Source organism: Prionailurus bengalensis, chromosome C2 (assembly GCF_016509475.1).
Source record: "Prionailurus bengalensis isolate Pbe53 chromosome C2, Fcat_Pben_1.1_paternal_pri, whole genome shotgun sequence".
Taxonomy (NCBI): domain Eukaryota; kingdom Metazoa; phylum Chordata; class Mammalia; order Carnivora; family Felidae; genus Prionailurus; species Prionailurus bengalensis.
The window spans coordinates 11,518,641-11,536,631 of record NC_057350.1 but is presented as its reverse complement, the minus strand read 5'-3'; the positions used below and the strand labels follow the sequence as shown (position 1 = coordinate 11,536,631).

The 17,991-nt window shown below is 49.3% G+C and overlaps 1 protein-coding gene across 12 annotated transcripts in view; it reads left to right on the top strand.

Annotated features, from left to right (window-relative positions):
- The window catches only part of ITSN1 (intersectin 1), a 220,045-nt gene that overhangs the window by 164,686 nt on the left and 37,368 nt on the right, over nt 1-17,991 (top strand). For 6 of the 12 annotated variants that reach the window (XM_043593672.1, XM_043593684.1, XM_043593673.1 and 3 more), the window contains 4 exons: nt 575-620; nt 2,932-3,053; nt 6,158-6,275; nt 7,919-8,110. In XM_043593672.1, coding sequence (XP_043449607.1) covers nt 575-620; nt 2,932-3,053; nt 6,158-6,275; nt 7,919-8,110 — 478 coding nt within the window. Of the gene's footprint in view, nt 1-574; nt 621-2,931; nt 3,054-6,157; nt 6,276-7,918; nt 8,111-8,491; nt 10,016-17,991 lie in introns of those variants that run through there. The other 6 variants (XM_043593681.1, XM_043593677.1, XM_043593683.1 and 3 more) reach the window with 3 other exon arrangements.

Here is a 17,991-nt window from a genome sequence, read left to right as displayed (position 1 = left end):
TGCCTCTTTGGATAAAGGTGTCAGTGGGATGGGGGAAGGTGTGTTTGAATTGCCACTGTACTGTTTCCGTTGTTAAAAAAAGAAACCTCTAAAAAATGTGGCTAAATATTAATATTTTATGTAGCAAATCTGGATTTCGGGCTCCTAGATGTTCACAGCCCGTATAGTTTTTTGTGTGTGAAATATTGAATAACCATTTGAATATAAGCAGGAGCTCAGTGTTTAGGACACAGACTAACAGTCTTCCTCGCCTGGCACCCCCTGTTTGGTTTGACCCAGGGACAGTATGCTATATACAGACAGAACTTGAGCCCGCTGGGATCCTACAGTGCCACATACTTTGCTCCCTTTTCCCTAAAGAAGAGGGTAAAAGCTGTGTGTTTTAAAGTACTTATTTTATCCCATGGTTTCCTGGTACCCATCTGATGTCAGGAGATACAGTGCTGCTGTGTTTCCCAAGAATGAACAGGGGGCTTTAGGGGCTCGAGCGGGCTTGTGTCATCGTTGATCGTTTTTTAAGTTGCATGACCAAAACTCTGCAGTATGCAAATGAGACCTTTTGCTCTGTTTTAAGGGCTCTGGAACTGCTGGGAAAACAGGGAGTTTAGGAAAAAAACCTGGTAAGTTACAAACCCTGATGCTTCTTTTTCAATGTTTTGAATGTAATTGACAGTTACTCCTGAATCTTTGTTCATTAGAGGCCAGAAGCCTAAAAAGAAAGACAGAAGGACCTTTCCAAGGAGTGGTTGGGGTAGATCCTTTTCTTGAAATCCGTTAATAACGTATACACGGTTATGCAGTATGGCTATTGCTTCACACCTGGGGAGCAGGGACATTGCTAGACAGAACTTCTTGGGTTGTGAAGAAGTAAGCCAGGCAATGTGGTGGGAAGTTGTAATTCATGGAGCTGTACGATTTGGGCTCAGCCGCTGCTTCATCACCCTCTTGGTAGGTCCAGAACACTCTTTTCCTCTCCTGACAGCACAATCCGTCCCACGACATTAGTGGAGAAGAGTCAAAAGAGCTGCAAAGCGCAGGTCCCTTTAATTTGGAAGCCCACGGGTTGCTTTGCCTCAGGTACACATTGAAGGCACAAAATTATAGCCATCCCTCCGAATCCAGGACTTTAGTTTATGTAAACAAACTCACGTGCTACAAAGAGCACCGTGAAAGAAACAGATGTGAAATAACACGGTTTGTATGGCACGCCTTCCTCACTTAGGTCATCTGGGCGTTTTTGCCTTGAGGTTCTGTAGGAAATGGTGGATTGAAGAGTTCCTGCCAGGCTGAGGGGATCTGGTGCTTCTGCGTGTCGTGGTCCGCCCCAGACAGGTTTACCCGGAAAAGTGGGCTCTCAAGTTGTCGTAGGATTTTAGTCAGACTCCAGATACTGGAACACCTGAGTCAAATCTGTGTTTTAACTGTGAGTGTTTTACCTTTTGGATTGCCGTTCCAAAGGGTCCAGATGGGCTTAACGTTATCCTAAAACCAACGAGCTGCTCAGGGACACGAAAGACAGAAAAGAATGCTGGGGCAGATTGCTGGCTGTGCCTGCCAGGTCCTTTGAGGAGCGGGAAACTCTGAGGCCAAATAGGACACTAATTGGGACTCTCTCCAAACCAGAAACTCTTGGAATCTAGAGCTAGTCCTTGGTGAGTTACAGGAGAATTCTTACCCCAGCACAGATTTCCCAGGGAGGGCTGGGGCCAAGGTGTGTAAGCTGGCCTCTGTCCTGCTTCCCCTGATCTCCCTGAAGCATCTGGCAGGGCCAGACCTGCCCCCTGACAGCCTGGCGCTCCTAGCATGGTGGCCGGAGGCTGGTGGCAGAACAGGGTCATGGGGGGCTTGTTGCTACTGTGCCTTTTAGAGAAGGGGGAAATACCTGTCAGAGGGGGAGCCTTTTTACCTCTTGCCTTTCTTTCTGTCGTCTTTCTTTACCTCATTCCTTCTTTCTGTCAAGATCTGTTTTGACGGGGAGAGAGCACGGAGGAATAGAACAGTTTGTTCCTCGCTGCTTCGAGAAGTTCCGAAAGCAGTCACTGTGGATACGCCAGAATTTAGTCAGAGAAGGATTTTGTCTTTTCGTACTCGACCTCCTGTGCCAGTAGAAATGTACTCTTCAGAGCCTGGTCTGTGGTGCTGCTGGAATTTTCCCCATGAGATTTTTAACATTCAGGGAAAGTACAGAACTGTTTACGTTTTTTGTTGGTTTTTTTTTTTCCGTGCTGAACTGTTTATTCATAAAATTCCCCTCTTAACGCCAGATCCTTTTTTTTTTTAACTCGAAATAAAAAGAAATAAACGCGCATTGACATGATTCCTACCTGATATTCAGGGATCGCCCTCAAAATGTGAGCCACAAAGAAAATGGTCACATGGGTGGGGCTGAGCTTCTAAAGCCACAACATGTAAATCAGCTAGTGCCACGCTCCCAAAAGTTTCTGGAGAAAATAGGATTTCTCTGTTTACTTACTTGGCCGGTGGGAAAGCTCCACGTGAGTTCCTTCATTCACTTAACAACCCTCGAGTGAACTGTGTGCTACGGGGTGGAAGGCGGGCTGGGGAGGAAGGAGGCCCAGCTGCTGGCGACAGGGCATTCGCAGTAATTGCGGGCGGGGCTGGGACAGAAGGTGCCAGAATTGGGCACAGGAGTGGGGTTCGCGGAGGGAAGTTGGTCAGTGAGTTCTGAGAGATGATGAGGAAGTCCTACAGCAGCACCAAAAGGCCACCCGAGTCCTGGATTGCTGCCTTTGGATTGGAGGTCATGGAATGGGGGGGTGACTGAGTGGGCCATCTTCATTTAGTAGAAAGCCAGCCCAGTGCAGTGGCTTTGATGACGTTAATCTGTGAGCCCGGGAGGTGGCTATGTCTTCCTAGGAGCTCTTCTTCTGACCATAACGCTGCGCTGCGCTGTTTGGTCTTGTTTTCCAGAAATCGCACAGGTGATTGCCTGCTACACTGCCACGGGTCCCGAGCAGCTCACCCTGGCCCCTGGTCAGCTGATTTTGATCCGAAAAAAGAACCCAGGTGGATGGTGGGAAGGAGAGCTGCAAGTTAGTGTCTTTTCCTTGTGTTTAAAATCCTCCGTCCAAAGCTGAATGTGCAAAATCTCAAAGGGATACGATTTCATCGCAAAGGACAGCTAACCCCGCACCGCCTCGTCCTGCGTGTGGATATCGGGAGAGTGCACACCATCGGAACCTATGTGTTTGTTTTCTGAGCTTCGGACAGCCAGTGGCAGAGTTGTGAGAGCTAAGGATTCATTGAAAGACTTATCCAAATTTGTTTTCACCCCTGAGTTCAGATAGTGAGGGTTGGTAGCATGAGAAGTCATGATGAGGGACGCCTGCAGTGACATCTCAAGTGTCACGGCATTATAGAAGCAGAGCTCATCATCGGTAGCAGTATAAGGTGTGATACGAAAGCCACATCTGTACAACACAACGTATTTAGACCCGTGTGTGTGTGTGCGTGTGCCTGTGTCTTCAATTCACCGTTTTGTCAAGGCCAAGGAGGGCAAGGTCTGTATATTGTGGTGAGCTGTGCATATGGGGCAGCAAGTTAAGAAATCAAGTGCCAGCAGAGTGCAGGGTGAGCCAGAGGACTAGAGAAACGTGTCTTGGGTGGAATGAAAAGCTTGCCTGGAGTAGAGCCAGAGGTTAAACTCGTCTCGGGCAGCTGGCTGGTGGGCAGCCATAAAACCCGTCCAGCACGGCTGACCACACTGACCTTACAGGCTCAGGAATCTGACCTTGACTTCTGGGGTCTCGGGACCCACTCCTCTTTGTACTGTTGTGCTGGTGTCGCCTCAGGCTGCCCCCCGGTGCTCCTCTTCCCTTCTCAGCCGCTCCCCTATTCATCTTCCCAACCATCAGCGACATCTCCGTTCCAGCCCCATTTCATTTGGTGGTTTGCTCTCTTGAAAACAGGTGACTCCCCTAGACTCTCTTAGCCTCACTGAGAGTAACGGGCCCCATGCGTGGTTGTCTCCCAGCCCTCCCCCAACCCGCCAGAGCTGGCCATATCCCACCTCCCCCGGAAGTTTTGTGGCCATCCCGCCAGCAGCAACCTCTTCTTCCCCTGAATGATGGTGGGGTCCCGATGCCCGCACCACTCTTGGTATTTAATACTGATGTTGATGTCATTACTTAGCTTTTCACACACATTTCTCCCGTCTGCATGTAGGTGATCAGCTTTCTGAAAGCGGCAACCATAGTTTTTCATCCTCACATTCCTAGCACCTTGCTCAGAAGAGAGTTTTGAACCGTTCTGGCAATCCACAGTAAAGTGGGTGAATTGCCGTGCACGGAGGGCTTCTGGCACTTTCACTGGATACACACATGAAGAAATTGCCAGTGAGCTCTGTGTTCCGTCCTTGTGAAGCTGCAGGGGCATGGCAGAGTCGTTGCAAGCCATGTGGCGGGTACTGGACAGATGAACACGTGGGGGCTTGCAAATGAGAGGCTGCCGTCGTGGGCGGATTCCCTGTAAAAATAAAAGCTTTAGCCCTTCAGCCAAGGGCATGAAGTCTGTCAGAGCACAAGGAAAGGGAAATTTGATCTGCGTTCTACAAGTAACCCAGATGTATCCCTCTTAATAAGTTGGCAGGTGGGAGGGCAGAGTTAAGGTAGAGGAAGCTTTCTTATCTCTTAGCTTCATTTTCTTATTTTGGGAATAGGTAATATATTCACATGGCTGAAAATTCAAAAGTGAGGGGCGCCCGGCCGGCTCAGTCAGTGGAGCGTGTGACTCTTGATCTCGGGGTTGTGGGTTTGAGCCCCAAGGTAGGCGTAGAGATTACTTAAAAATAAAATGTTGAAAAAGTAATAAAAAATAAGTAAAATGCAGCAGTGAGCAAAAGGGGATGCAAAGTGTCTCCCGCCCACCCCATCCTCAAACGCAACCGCTCTTTTTTTTTTTTAATGTTTATTTATTTTTGAGAGAGAGCGTGAGCAGGGGAGAGGCAGAGAGAGGGAGACACAGAATGCGAAGCAGGCGCCAGGTTCTGAGCTGTCAGCACAGAGTCCGATGCGGGGCTCGAACCCACGGACTATGAGATCATGATCTGAGTTGAAGTCGGGCACTTAACTGACTGAGCCGCCCACATGCTCCAAAAGCAACTGCTTTTACCAGAGTCTTGCTTCTAGAGATACAGCGTGTGTGTGCATGCACGTGTGCACACGGGTAAACCAGTTTGAGTTCTCTGTTGCCATTGGTGTAGTTGCGTGGTCATAGCACTGCTCAAGATTCTCAACTAGACTCTTCCATCTCACAGAGTGAGTCAAAAATTGCAGGTCTCAGCTCACCACCTTTATTATCCGTTCCTCCATGTCATAGGCTATCCCTTTCCGACAACACCCACCATGTAAACACTCAGTAAACGGGTCTTGTGTTGAATCAGATGGAAGCGAAGGAGAAAAGAATGGCACTGGAAATGGCTGTAGCCGTCATGGAGGCCTGATGGTCTTTGAAAACAATGTCAAGTTGAGACTCTTTATGTCCTGTAAATATTACAGTACGTTACCTTGTATCATCCAGAAGAATGAGGCGTGAGGGTAAATAGGGACTTACCACTAACTAGCTTATAATGCCAAAACTCACTTAACTTTTCTGGGCCTCACTTTCTTTATCTGCGAAATGGGAGAAATAATAGGATTCTCCCTTCCGGCATTGTGCAGATACATACATGTAACCTGCTCAGTGCAGGACGTGACTCATCAAAAGCACCAGTAAGTGTGGCCTGCTGTGATTAGTAGTATTTTTATGATGGTTACTACTTTCATTCCTGTGAAATCCGTATGTCATGTTGGCATTTGCCATAATCTCTACATTACCTGAAATTAACACATCAGAGCCGGCGCTGCCCGAGCAAGGGTTCTAGCTAGGACATACCACATCACACGGAATTGTGATCCGCACAGCCCAGCCCGTGCAGAAACACTCCAGGCTTTGCTGACCAATGACTGCCACGATTTGAATTTCAGCTACGGGGTTTTCGTTGCATAATCTAGTAAGTAAGTGAGAGATTCTACTGTGTTAATGCCACTTGGTTTGCAGTTTTCTATACACTGTACAAGTGCTCTGTTGCATAGCAAAAACTTCATCACGAAGGATCATGAGCCTCTTAAACATTTTGATGTAATTATTTTCTTACTAGGCACGTGGGAAAAAGCGCCAGATAGGCTGGTTCCCCGCTAATTATGTAAAACTTTTAAGCCCCGGGACGAGCAAAATCACTCCAACGGAGCCACCGAAGCCGACGGCGTTACCGGCAGGTAGGTGGTTTACGATCTCTATTTGGAAGACGGCCTGCAGGTCACATTGGTCTTTCCAGTCGGTTTTCTCCCGAAGTATCTTAGACTGTCTCTCACATCTGCTGTAAGCACTTCCTGTGCTTGCCGGGACTGATACCCAACTAATGTGATCTGGAATATGTTTTTCAAAAGGACCAAGTATCTAAGCAGCTTTGCTGTTCTGGGTACAACAGGGCCCTTGTTGGAACCCTCTTCCTAAAGCAGCCATGAATGCTGCGGCATTAAAGCCAGATTTTTCTCTTGATTTCCTTCCAGCTATTTAATTTGGGATTTGGGCGAGGGGGTGAGGGGACAAAAGGGAGCTCCTAAACATAAATGGCTGGGGTCTAAATAGGTCAGGAGATAGAGCTGGAGGCCACGGGGTTCTGTTGGTTGCAATATGCTGTTCACTGAAGACTAAAATAACTCCCCTGTGACATTTCCTGTGAACAGAGGGGCTTCGCTTACTGGGCAGGATGTTGCACACACTCTCCTAAAGGACTCAAAAGAACAGAGGGCACTGCGGCTGAGCCGGTTGGCTATTTTCTGCCCGAAGAGACCAAATTAGATGCTTTGGTAATATTTGAGGCGGGTGAGGTCAGGGGAGCAGGATTCTGCCTTAGGTCTTTAAAGCTACCAGTTCTTGGGTGGTATTTGTGGAAAATGTAGAATTTTCGTTCGTGTCCTTGCCATACATCCCGGTGAAATCCGATTCACACTTGGCAGCCTTTGCAAGAAACGAAAGGATTGGCAAACCGGGACTGTGCCTAGCCCCAGCTGGGCCTCTCTGCCTGAGCTGTGGCCTCGTGTGGGCGGAGGGGTGTGGTGCCAGCTGGATCCCCCGACCCTCCCCACCTTGGGGGGAGGCCTGGCAGTGTCCCTGTCATCAGGTTGGTTGAAACCCACAGAAAGGATTTGCTGACGTGAGTCAGTTAGCTGGAGAACTTGAAAAACCTACACCCATATACAGGTTGGTTAAGAAAGATTACTTAGGGGCACGACCTCACCGTATGGTCTTATCTAAAGTGTGATAATGCCAGGAAACGAAGGCAGTTTAACCGCCCATAGGTTCGAGGGAAAAAGAGACAAGAGAAACTATTCTCGAATGTGGAAATTTCTCCTCTGAGACAAAAGTTTGAGACACAAAGATAGAGCAGAATAAAACACGGATTTTTACTGTTCAGGAAGATTTGGGTTTGTGGGGAGATCAGATGATAATTACCTTCCACCTTAAAAAGACAAAAGAAGAAGCAAGAAAGGAAGCAGAGAACTGTAGCAAAGTCCCCGGGATGCACGGGATGCACGGCTGACCCGGCTTCCAGAGTCAGCATTTTTAAGGAGTTCCCCTCCGCTCAAATAGAAATGATTCCATGAGCGTTCAGTCATCAGTGTAAATTTTCTGCTGACAAGTCCACATGAGAAAGAGGAAGGGTTTATATAAACTAAAGATTCCATGTGAAATTTTGCTGTCGTCTTGGTTTTTAACCCATCTTCCTCTGCTGCCCTCGCTCTGCCCTGTCCCGAAAGAACAGCACTAACACGTGGGCATATCTGATGACCCCAAGTGGCCCCTTCCACGTGCCTCTCGGCCGGGCAGCTCTCACCTGGCCCTGTGTCTTCCGCAGTGTGCCAGGTGATCGGCATGTACGACTACATCGCCCAGAACGACGATGAACTGGCCTTCAACAAGGGCCAGATCATCAACGTCCTCAACAAGGAGGACCCCGACTGGTGGAAAGGAGAAGTCAATGGACAAGTGGGGCTCTTCCCCTCCAACTACGTGAAGCTGACCACAGACATGGACCCAAGCCAGCAATGTAAGTGCCTGAGCGGCTCCGTTGTCTCTCCTGTCTGGTTCCTTACGGTTAAAACATGCAGCATTGCTCTGATTCTGCCGAGCTTTGTTTGCAGAACGTAAAGCTAGACCATTGCTGCATTCGCAACAGTCTCTTTGAAGACCTTCTGTAATGCAAGACTTTTATCTTGTGGGGTTGTTTTCTTTTCTTTTGTTTTTTTTTTTTTTCATTCCTTCTGTAGCATGTCCCCTCCCTCCCCTCCCCCCTTTTTCCTTTTTTTTTTTTTTTTTTTTTTTTTGATCATTTTGGCACCATGCTGTTGACATGCCTGACTCATTTTCCTAGCTTGAATTTTGCTCATTGTTTTGTTTTGCTTATGTGTTGTTTTCCTCCTTTTTCTAGGAATCATATGTTGTCCATCCCCCCCTCAGGCTTGAAAGTCCTCAAAGAGACCCACTATCCCATATCACTGCCCAGAGGGATGATGGGAGATGCAGCCTTGATCATGTGACTTCCAGCATGATCACCTACTGCCTTCTGAGTAGAAGAACTCACTGCAGAGCAGTTTACCTCATTTTACCTTAGTTGCACGTGATGACAATGTCGAGTTATGACTTGCAGAGATAGAAGCAAACCTTACAAAATTACACAGGGTAGTGGGTCCTTTTGTGGCTTTCCTAGTGACTCGAATTGACTTCCCCCCCACCTTTGCACAGGTGCTTTCGATAGTTTTAAAAGTGTTCTTAAAAATATCTTTTAGCCTTTTAATAAAAATCAATAAATTACTCCTTTGCCATTTTGGTTTTGCAAAAAGACCCACTATCAAGGAATTCTGCGTGTGCTATGGAAAAAAAAAAAAAATGTTCCAAATGTCCATAAATCTGAGACTTGATGTATTTTCTTTGTTCATTTTGTCCAGTGTTACCAACGACATTGTGTAGTTTGGGTTTCCCCCGCCCCCTGCTGTGGAAGCAGAGGAATTCAGTGTATCTGTTTTAAAGCCGTGTGGAACGACCCCAATTAAACGGAAGGTGTTTGGCGCTTGTTCGTGTGTATCAGATGTACCCTGCCGAGCATGTAATAATACATCCTGTACATAAGAACTTAGTTCTTCCCATGGCGAAAGCTACCACCTTGTACGATGCTCTAATCATATTGCATTAATCTGATTTTGCACAGTGACCTTGTAGCCACAGGAGAAAGCACCTGTGTTTTTTTGTTCGGTCTCAGATTTATCTGGTTGAGTTGGTGTTTTCTGTTTGGGGTTTTTAATCTTGCGTGTTTTCATGCCGTAAAATCAGTAGACGACGCCGCTGAGGTTGTCACGATCAACAGTATCTACAATCTCTCCTTAGTCTCTGTTACATGAAGTTTTTATTCCAGTTACCTTTCACGGAATGACCGATTTTGAACACGTAATTTTCTTGACAAGAAAGAATGTATAGAAGTCTCCCTGCAATTAATTTCCAATGTTTACATTTTTTTTTAACTAGACTGTGGGATTTCTGCAGATTAATACGAAACGGAGCTCATGGTCCGTGTATGTGTTAGATGTGTTGTAGCTGAAGCCATGTGGTGTCTTTTAAACACTAGTTGGAAGCTCTCAATAAAAATGCCCGCTGCTGACAGCACAGGACACCGGGTGGGGGGAGCCTCAGCACAGTCTCGCGGTTCCACTAATGCCTTTGTAACCTGAAGTCACCTTCTGTTTTCACGCCTCCCTCGGGGGCGTCTGTGCAGAGCCCCTCCCGCACTCACACAGCGCGGAGAATGGGGGCTGCTTCCCCTTGTTCCCTTGCGCTCCAGTATTTTCATGGATATGAATGTAAGATATATAAATACATAAACCTGCGGCTTTAACAACTGTAATACCACCTTTTGGATTAGTTACGTGTATAGATAATTAAATTCTTCATACAAAAGTTAGACGGAAATGTCTCTGTGTTTTGATGTTGGAACCTGGCAGTGGTGACGGGGATCCAGACAGACTAGATGGCAGCCGGGGCCAGCTGCCCACGTGTCCATGGGGACGCTTGGGCTTTGAGATACAGACGCCATCCGCTCCTCGCGGAGTCTTCTTTGACCCCCCCCCCCCCGGCCCCCACCTTGCTATCCGCTCCTCCCTGATCAAGGAGTAGAGGATGGCCCCTTACAAGACGGGTTTTGAAGACTAGAACTACCGCGCAGCTGAGCGGTTAACTGTCTCTTCGGGCTTTTGGTGCACGTCCTTGATACATTGACAGGTGTGTGACTGGACTCAGGGTACAAAACATTTCTCTGAAAGATGTATCATAATAAGTGTCTGATGAACATCCAGAGAACCTGTGGGTGGAGATGGAAACTTTCACGGCTTCCATACTGCTCCCCGCCATCCGTTTCTGCCTCGCACACGCCAGTCTTGTCGCCTTTGCAGAAATAAACCAGTGTATGTGTTGAAGAAACTTTGCTCTGCTGACCATGCACTTGCTTCCGATCATGAACTTCACTTAGCGACCCTCCTCTGCCCTTCATTTGAACAATGGTTTCTATTTGGGGGGGAGAGGGATCCATCACGTGTCCGGCATCCTACGGGACTCCGGGGAGAGTGTGCTGCTCAGTCACTACTGGAGACAGGGTCCCTGTCCTCATGGAGTCTGTGTTCTAATGGGAAGAACCAGCAGAAAACCAAACTACCGCAGTACATGTAAATATATGTGGGCTGTGTGTGATAAGGTGATAAGTCCTGTGCTGGAAGTATGGTTGCAAGGCACCACTGAGCAGGACATCCAGTTGGGGCGGGCAGGGCGGCAGCAGGGAGAGGGTCAGAGAACCCTCCCAGCAGGAAGTGATATTTAACCTGAGACCTGAAAGAACTAGGGGCCAGATGAAGCCGGAAAGAGAAGTGGCTGTTCTAGGCACAGATGTCAGGACGTGCAAAGGCCAGGAGGTGGGTGGAGAGATCTCTGTCCCCAACCTCCTCCCTGCCCCCCACTTGTGGAGCAAGGATCAAGACAGCAAGCCCCATCTCTTGCCCAGGAGCCCTTCCCCCATATAAGCCAATGTTTCTTCTCCAGCCTTGAGTTTGGTTGAAGTGACACATTGTCAAGGTGGGTACTGCTGTGCACTCTGTAACTCTCTCTACAATCCCCTCTCTATGGATCATTCCTCCAGGCTTCCTTCTGGTCTGTGAACGGACACAGGTTGTTCCCCAGGACATGCTCTTTCCCCCTCGAACCATTTGGTTTGCATTTGATTATAGAGTGTCCATCTGATCCACTTCTTCTCAACCAGGGGGAATGCTACCGGCATCTAGTGGGTGCAGACCAGGGATGCTGTGAACTGCACTGCAGGGCACAGGACCACCCCCACCACGGAGAATTATCTGGACTCAGATGTCACCAGTACCAAGGTTGAGAAACCCCAGTCCCACCCACTGGCCACCATGGTTAATGTTCACCTGGTTGTTCACGGCTAACATAGGTGCCTTGCTGGTAGTCGCTGCTTTTGTTCCGTAACTACTGTTGAGTAAACTTAATCACGTAATAAGTTCATGCTCTGTATCTGTGGCGTCAAAAGTGTCCCAGAATCTTGGTTCTATATTTTAGACTTCATCATACTCTTCTTGGCTATTCCCCATTGTATGCAGTTTGGTACTAAAGTACTTTTAGTCCTGTTCTCAGAAAATCTGCTTAACAGGAAGTTGAAGAAAGGAGAGAAAAAGCATCTTTTAATTAAGTTAGCAAAGTGATGCTAGGTATCTCCTTTGGCCCCAGAGTTTAAAGATGTCAGATTTTTTTTTTTTTTTTTAGTGGTTTAACAAAAACAGCTGGTCATTAAATCATTTAATTTCATAATTGGTGCCGATTTGTCATGTGAATGTATCTGCAACTGATCTGTGGGTGCAGCGCCATATGGACAAGACGTGTCCAAATGAGATCACCCTCCTTTTGCAGTTTTGAGTTGCCTTCCTAAGGCCAGCTGCCTCTCTGCACTGCAGAGCAGGGCCCAGAGAGCTGCAGAGCGGGAACAGAGTGGCGGCCAGCGGGCCAGAGCCTGGACTGCCTCTGCGTAAAAAGGGTGTCCTGGAGAAGCGGATGTAAAGGAAGGATTCTTCCTTTGTAAAGTAAAAAATATTATACCATTACACATATGGCAGAAACTGGTGTCTGCCCTGTTTCTGGAAGGGAACTGGGCAGATCCAGACTCCCATAAGCAGATGGCAACTGGGCTCTCTCTCTATGCCTTCTTTGATCCCATCCGAAGAAAACCCTGGTAATACCAGCTTAAGAAAACCCTCTCAGTAGTAGGTTAAAACATGGAATCACCAATATTCCCACCTCTCACCTATAAAACCGCAATTTCTGTTGCTCAATATGCTATATGCCCACCTTGGCATATAGTAGGTTAAGTACTCAGAAATGCCTGTTTGAACGAGTGGGTTGAGCAATTAATACACGAGGAAGAGGCACTGGGGGTTCTGTTCCAGGCACACCACATCACCCCCCCAAGAGGATACCGAGGTACATTTGCAGGCCCCTTTGCTTTAGCTGTGAGTTTCCCAGCAGCAACTGTGTTCTTGGGAGGGGCTGCTCCTGGGGTCTGTCGCTCATCTGGTCTGTGAAGGAGGCCAAGGACCAGAGATGCCAGGGTGTGGCAACCTTCCTCTGGGCCAGGTCTACCCCTGGCACGGGGTCGGGGAGGCAGCCACCCAGATCACAGTTGGGGAACGGGCCCAACAAATCACAGCCCTGCTTCCTGGCAAATTGAAAATTAATTCCTGAGAGTGAATATTCATTTTTTTCTTCTAGCAAAAGTATACGTTAATCCTATTCATTCCTTTTAGTTCCAAAACACCCAAGAGAATTTTTATGAAAAACTACATTGACTGCCAGTGGTCCCAAAATGCACAGGAAAAAAAAAAAAAAAAAAAAAAAACAACAACCCAAGTCTTCAAAATGTCTGATATTTTGGATCTGGTGGGATAGGGGAACACAATGAGGTCAAAGATCACGATAACTGTATGAATATTTCACTATTTCACTTCGGCCAGAATTCTCTTGGGCTTTTCTTTAAGAAAATTCCACACACAAAAAGCCAGGTTTCCAGAATGTTTCCTGGTGGGTAGTTATTCCATCTCAAAGGGTTCCATTGCCACTCGGGGGAAAGTTGTTTTTTGTTTGTTTGTTTGTTTGTTTGTTTTTTACTATCTTTTAAAGTTTATTTTGAGAGAAAGAGAGTGCATGGGAAGGACAGAGAGAGGGATAGAGAATCCCAAGCAGGCTCTGCACTGTCAGTGTGGAGCCCAGTATGGAGCTCGAGCTAACTGTGAGATCATGACCTGAGCCGAAATCAAGAGTCAGATGCTTAACTGACTGTGCCAACCAGGCGCCCCAAGGAAGTTCTTTAAAAACTCCCTGGACATTTTAATTTTTATTATTTTTTAAATGTTTATTTATTTTGAGAGAGAAAGATCACAAACAGGGGAGGAGCAGGGAGAGAGAGAGAGGGAGAGAGAAAATCCCAAGAAGGATCTACACTGTCAGGGCTTGGGGCTCCATCTCAAGAGCCGGGAGACCGTGAACCTGGCTTGAAATCAAGAGCCCCATGTTTAACTGAGCCACCCAGACGCCCCTCCCCGGTCATTTTTAAATGATAGGATTTGATTCACAAAAAAATTAAAAGGTTTTGTTTGTCAAAAGTGAAAATCAGCTACAAAATTATACCAGGGCAACTTGCTGTTAAATACACACTACCTCTCAGAAACTACCAGGTTATTGTTTTACGTTGTCAACAGGCTGTGTGTGTGTGTGTGTGTGTGTGTGTGTGTGCGTGCGCGCGCGCACGCCTCCGTCTTTAGCTTGGTAATATTGGGTGGGGTGGTGAAAACAGACACATCACGCTATGGAAGATTCTGGCTGAGGCCGACCGCTGCGGTTCCCACATCTGCCCCGCACCTGAGGTCAGGGTGATGTTGCAAGCCTCGAAAGAGGAAGTGTCCCCTTGACTCTGCCCGTCATTTTTTAAAGTTGGGCAGATCCTCCTCTTCGTGCAGTTGCTCCCGAGTGAACTACAAGGGGCAAAAGCACTTTATCTAACGTTTTTCATCAAGGAGCCTGTTTTCACTCCGTTGAACGACTTGATTCCCCTGGTTTCTTCCCCTTCTCCGTCCTGTGCTGCCCCCTCCCTTCTTGGTCCCCTGTCACACACACTCGAGCTCAACGGGTCCACCCGCCACACTCCAGGCCCCACCAGGAAAGTGGGGGGAGGTCTAGGGGTGGGAGGGGTGGGCCCACGCGCGCATGTGCATGTAGAGAGATGCCACCCGCCTACCCACCCCCATCCCTCCCCCCCTTCCCCCCTCCCCCCGCACCCCGATCGGTCCACGGAATCCAGATCAGGGAGAGCCAGCCGTGCGCACTAACCCTGCGCTGTGAGCTGAGAGCATGTCGTTCTCAGAGGCCCCTCCCCCTCTCCCTGGCTAGACCTTTGACCTTGTGCCACGCGAGAACCGCAGCACCTCGGCACCAGCCGCCTCCCATAACCACGACTGTCTGTGTGGAAAGGTGGAGGCCATTCCGTGTGTGGTTCACTCATAGCTGGGGGGGGTGGAGGAGCTGTTGCCCGATGCCAGCACCTTGTGGCACCTTCTCAGTGCTCAGGCTCAGGACGCAGCCGCCTCCTCAACCCTTCTAGTCCTGCTCACCCCCACTGCAGGATCTTCCAAAGACACAGGCTTGCCAGAGACTCCCGTGCTCAGTGCCACCCCGAGAACGGTTGCCTTAGCGTCTCCGTTTCCATGGCTGGCCTCTGCCAGAAAAACATGGCGCCAAAGATACTCACACGGCCTGTCTACAAGTTCAGGGTAATATTTCATTCCATTTCTCTTAAAGTTTTGGAGTATTTTATTTTCCTGTAGGCAGATAGTGGCGATGGAGGAGTCCGACGTAACGGTACCCTGGGCTTTTATAGAGGCCAGGAAGGGATACAGGGTGGTGGTTCGGGACATGGGTTCAAATCCCAGCTCTCCCACTTCCTAATTGTGTGATTGTGGCCAAGTGACTTAACCCCTTTGTGCTATAGTTTCCTCATTTACATATGGAGGGATAATAATTGTACCCAGCAGGTAGTAAGCCCCCCCCACAGACAATAGCCTTCTTGTCATTCTTACAGGAGAGAAAAGGCATTTGCACCTGGTCCTGGGCGTGAAGGAATCCATTTAACTGGCTTCCTCCTTTCTTGCAACAAACCGAGACAGAAGGTTGTGTGCATTTTAAGACTACAGAAAGCAGTGCTTTTGTAGATAAGGGATTTTGCAGAGAAAAGATTGGACAGCTTCCTTAAAACCTTCAGCCATCTCATTCATTTGTGCACAAATCGGGGTCCCCTTTTCTCCAGTAGTGGGAGGCCCACCTGTGTTGGAGTAAGCACCTTCCTCATGCTCCCTCAATGTGCGGTGACACCCAGCCCCGTCAGCGGACGCTTGGCAAATGGGAGAAGTTGCCCTGTGTTTCAACGCGGCTGGCGTCAGGGAGGCCGACAGAGCAAATGGAATGTGCGAGGCTTCTAAATGTCACGTCCGTGGACCCGGTTGGCAGGCCCATGCAGCGCCCCACAATAAACCTGTCACACATGCATTGAGTCACTGGATCCCTTATTTCTCATCTCTGCATTCTGTGGCCTTGTGTTCTCTCGCCAGCAAAGAAAGACTGGAATGTTTGGCCCCCAGACGTGCCAGGAGCTCGTTCTTTTTGTTCTTTGTGTTTTGTTTTTAAGCAACCGTACAGCTTGGATAAGGGACATGTGTCACAAGGGTGGGGGGCACCCCAAAGCGCCGTCTCCAGCACACTTAAAGACTGGGAGATGAGTTCTCTCCTGCCCCGTTGCGGACACCCGGACATGCCTCTCAGCATCCACGGCTTTGGGTCTGGGATGCGTCTGGTCTGTTTGCCAAGCCTCCGGCAGAGTTTGAACCCTATGATCTGTCCCAGCAGAGAAGTGGAAGCCAGGATGACCCTCTCCTCTGTGGGGCATTACCTTGTCCTTCTGAGGCCGCTGTGGGAAGACCCCCACATCTGAGTCCTCAGTACGACCCTCCAGTGTCACGGGCTCCCTCGTGGTAGGAGCCCTCACCCCATCCTCAAGGGGCAGAAGTAATCTGCCAGTCCTCTCCCCTCCCTCCCCTGCCCCTCCCCTCCACCCTGCTGTGTCAACAGCTCCTGGGAGACCAGGAGGGGTCCAGCCTGCCTGCATTTCCTGGCAAGCATCTCCTCTCCTGCACTCCCGGAGAGGAGAGTCGTGGCCAAGGAACACGAGGCCAGGTGACAGGGCTGTGCTCAGTGAGACACAGACCGGGCACCTGCTCTCATGGAGCTTGTAGGAGCCAGAGGAAAACACCAGCTCACAAATAAGTCATTTCAGCTGCTGCTGGATGAAATGGGCCAGGATGTGACTGACGGCCAGGGCTATCGCAGATGGGATGGCCCAGGAAGGCCTCTGTGGAGAGGTGGAGGTCTGACTGCAGAGGAGTTGGCAGGCAAAGGTCAGGGAGAAACGTGTTTCAAGCCTGAGGGGTAGCAAGCGCAAAGGCCCTGAGGGTGACCAAGTTTCTCCAGTCCTTACATGAAGACCATAGCCTTCTTTTTTTTTTTTTAAGTTTATTTCTTTATTTTGAGGGGGGAGGGGGAAAGGTTGGGGCAGAGAGAGAGAATCCCACACCATTAGCACGGAGCCCGATGCAAGGCTTGAACCCACAAACCGTGAGATCATGACCTGAGCCAAAACCAAGAGTCAGTCGCTTAACCGACTGAGCCATCCAGGTGCCCCAGGACCATCAGCCTTTTAACCCGTCCCTGCTCCAATCTCACTGTTTTCCAGCCTCTTCTCCACCCCGTGGGCAGAGAGCTATTTTAAAAATGGAAGTTGCAATCTGCTAACAATCATCCAGGGCTTCCCAGTGATAATGGCCCAAATCTCGCAGTTGGGCCTCAAGGCCCTGCCTGATCTGCTCCCTTCTCCAGCCCATCCGGCCGGACCCCTCTCTTCCCTTCTCCTCTTTGAGAGCTCCTTGTGCTTCGTCTTCAGCGTAGCTCAGTCGTCGCTTCTCAGGGAAGCCTTCCCTGATCGGCGCCTTCCTTTCTGAGTTGCTGGTGGAACCCATAGACGGCTGCCGTCATCCAAACACCTTCCAGGTTTCTAACACCGAAAGGTGTGGCAGGTGCAGGGGACATGGGCCTCCAGCTTGCAGGAGGGGACCCTGATGCTTGAAGAGGGGAAGCCCTGGGCTGAGCCCCTTCCAGAGCTAGTTGCTACCGTCCCGATCTCACATTCTCTCTGCCCCCTTTTGAGTTAACCGTGAGGACCCTCCACAGCGGTCCAGGCTTCTGTTGCTGCAGTGGGTTTCCAAGACGCCCTCTTGAAAACCCTCTCCTCTGACCTCCAAACCACTTGATGGAAATGCCCACCTGCATCACTGGTCCTCGCATGCTGGGTGTGAACTGGGGAGGAAATGAGCAGTGTGGACAGCGTGGACACGGGGCCTTTCCCCACCTAGAGATCCCATCACTCAACCTGCCAGAGTGTCATCGGTCTGGGATCCGTGGACACCCGTTGTCCGGCCCCACCCGTGCTTGTCTCGTCCTACCCGACCCGCACCTCCCTGCTAGCACCACAGTCTCCTCCCCGCCTTCCAGCCCGTCCCCCTCCCCGCCCCGCCTCCCTGTCTTCTCCACCTTGGCCCTCCCATCTTCCCCCTCCTCCTCTCCTTGCTGCCCAGCCCAGCTCCACCGACTCGCCGTGACTCAGCTCTTTGCTGAGCTGCTAGTAACTCATCATACGTGAAGATGAGTGGATTTGAAGACTCAGACACACGCACAGACACGCAGATACTCATCTCCCGCCCAAGACTGTGAGCTCCCTGGGGGGCA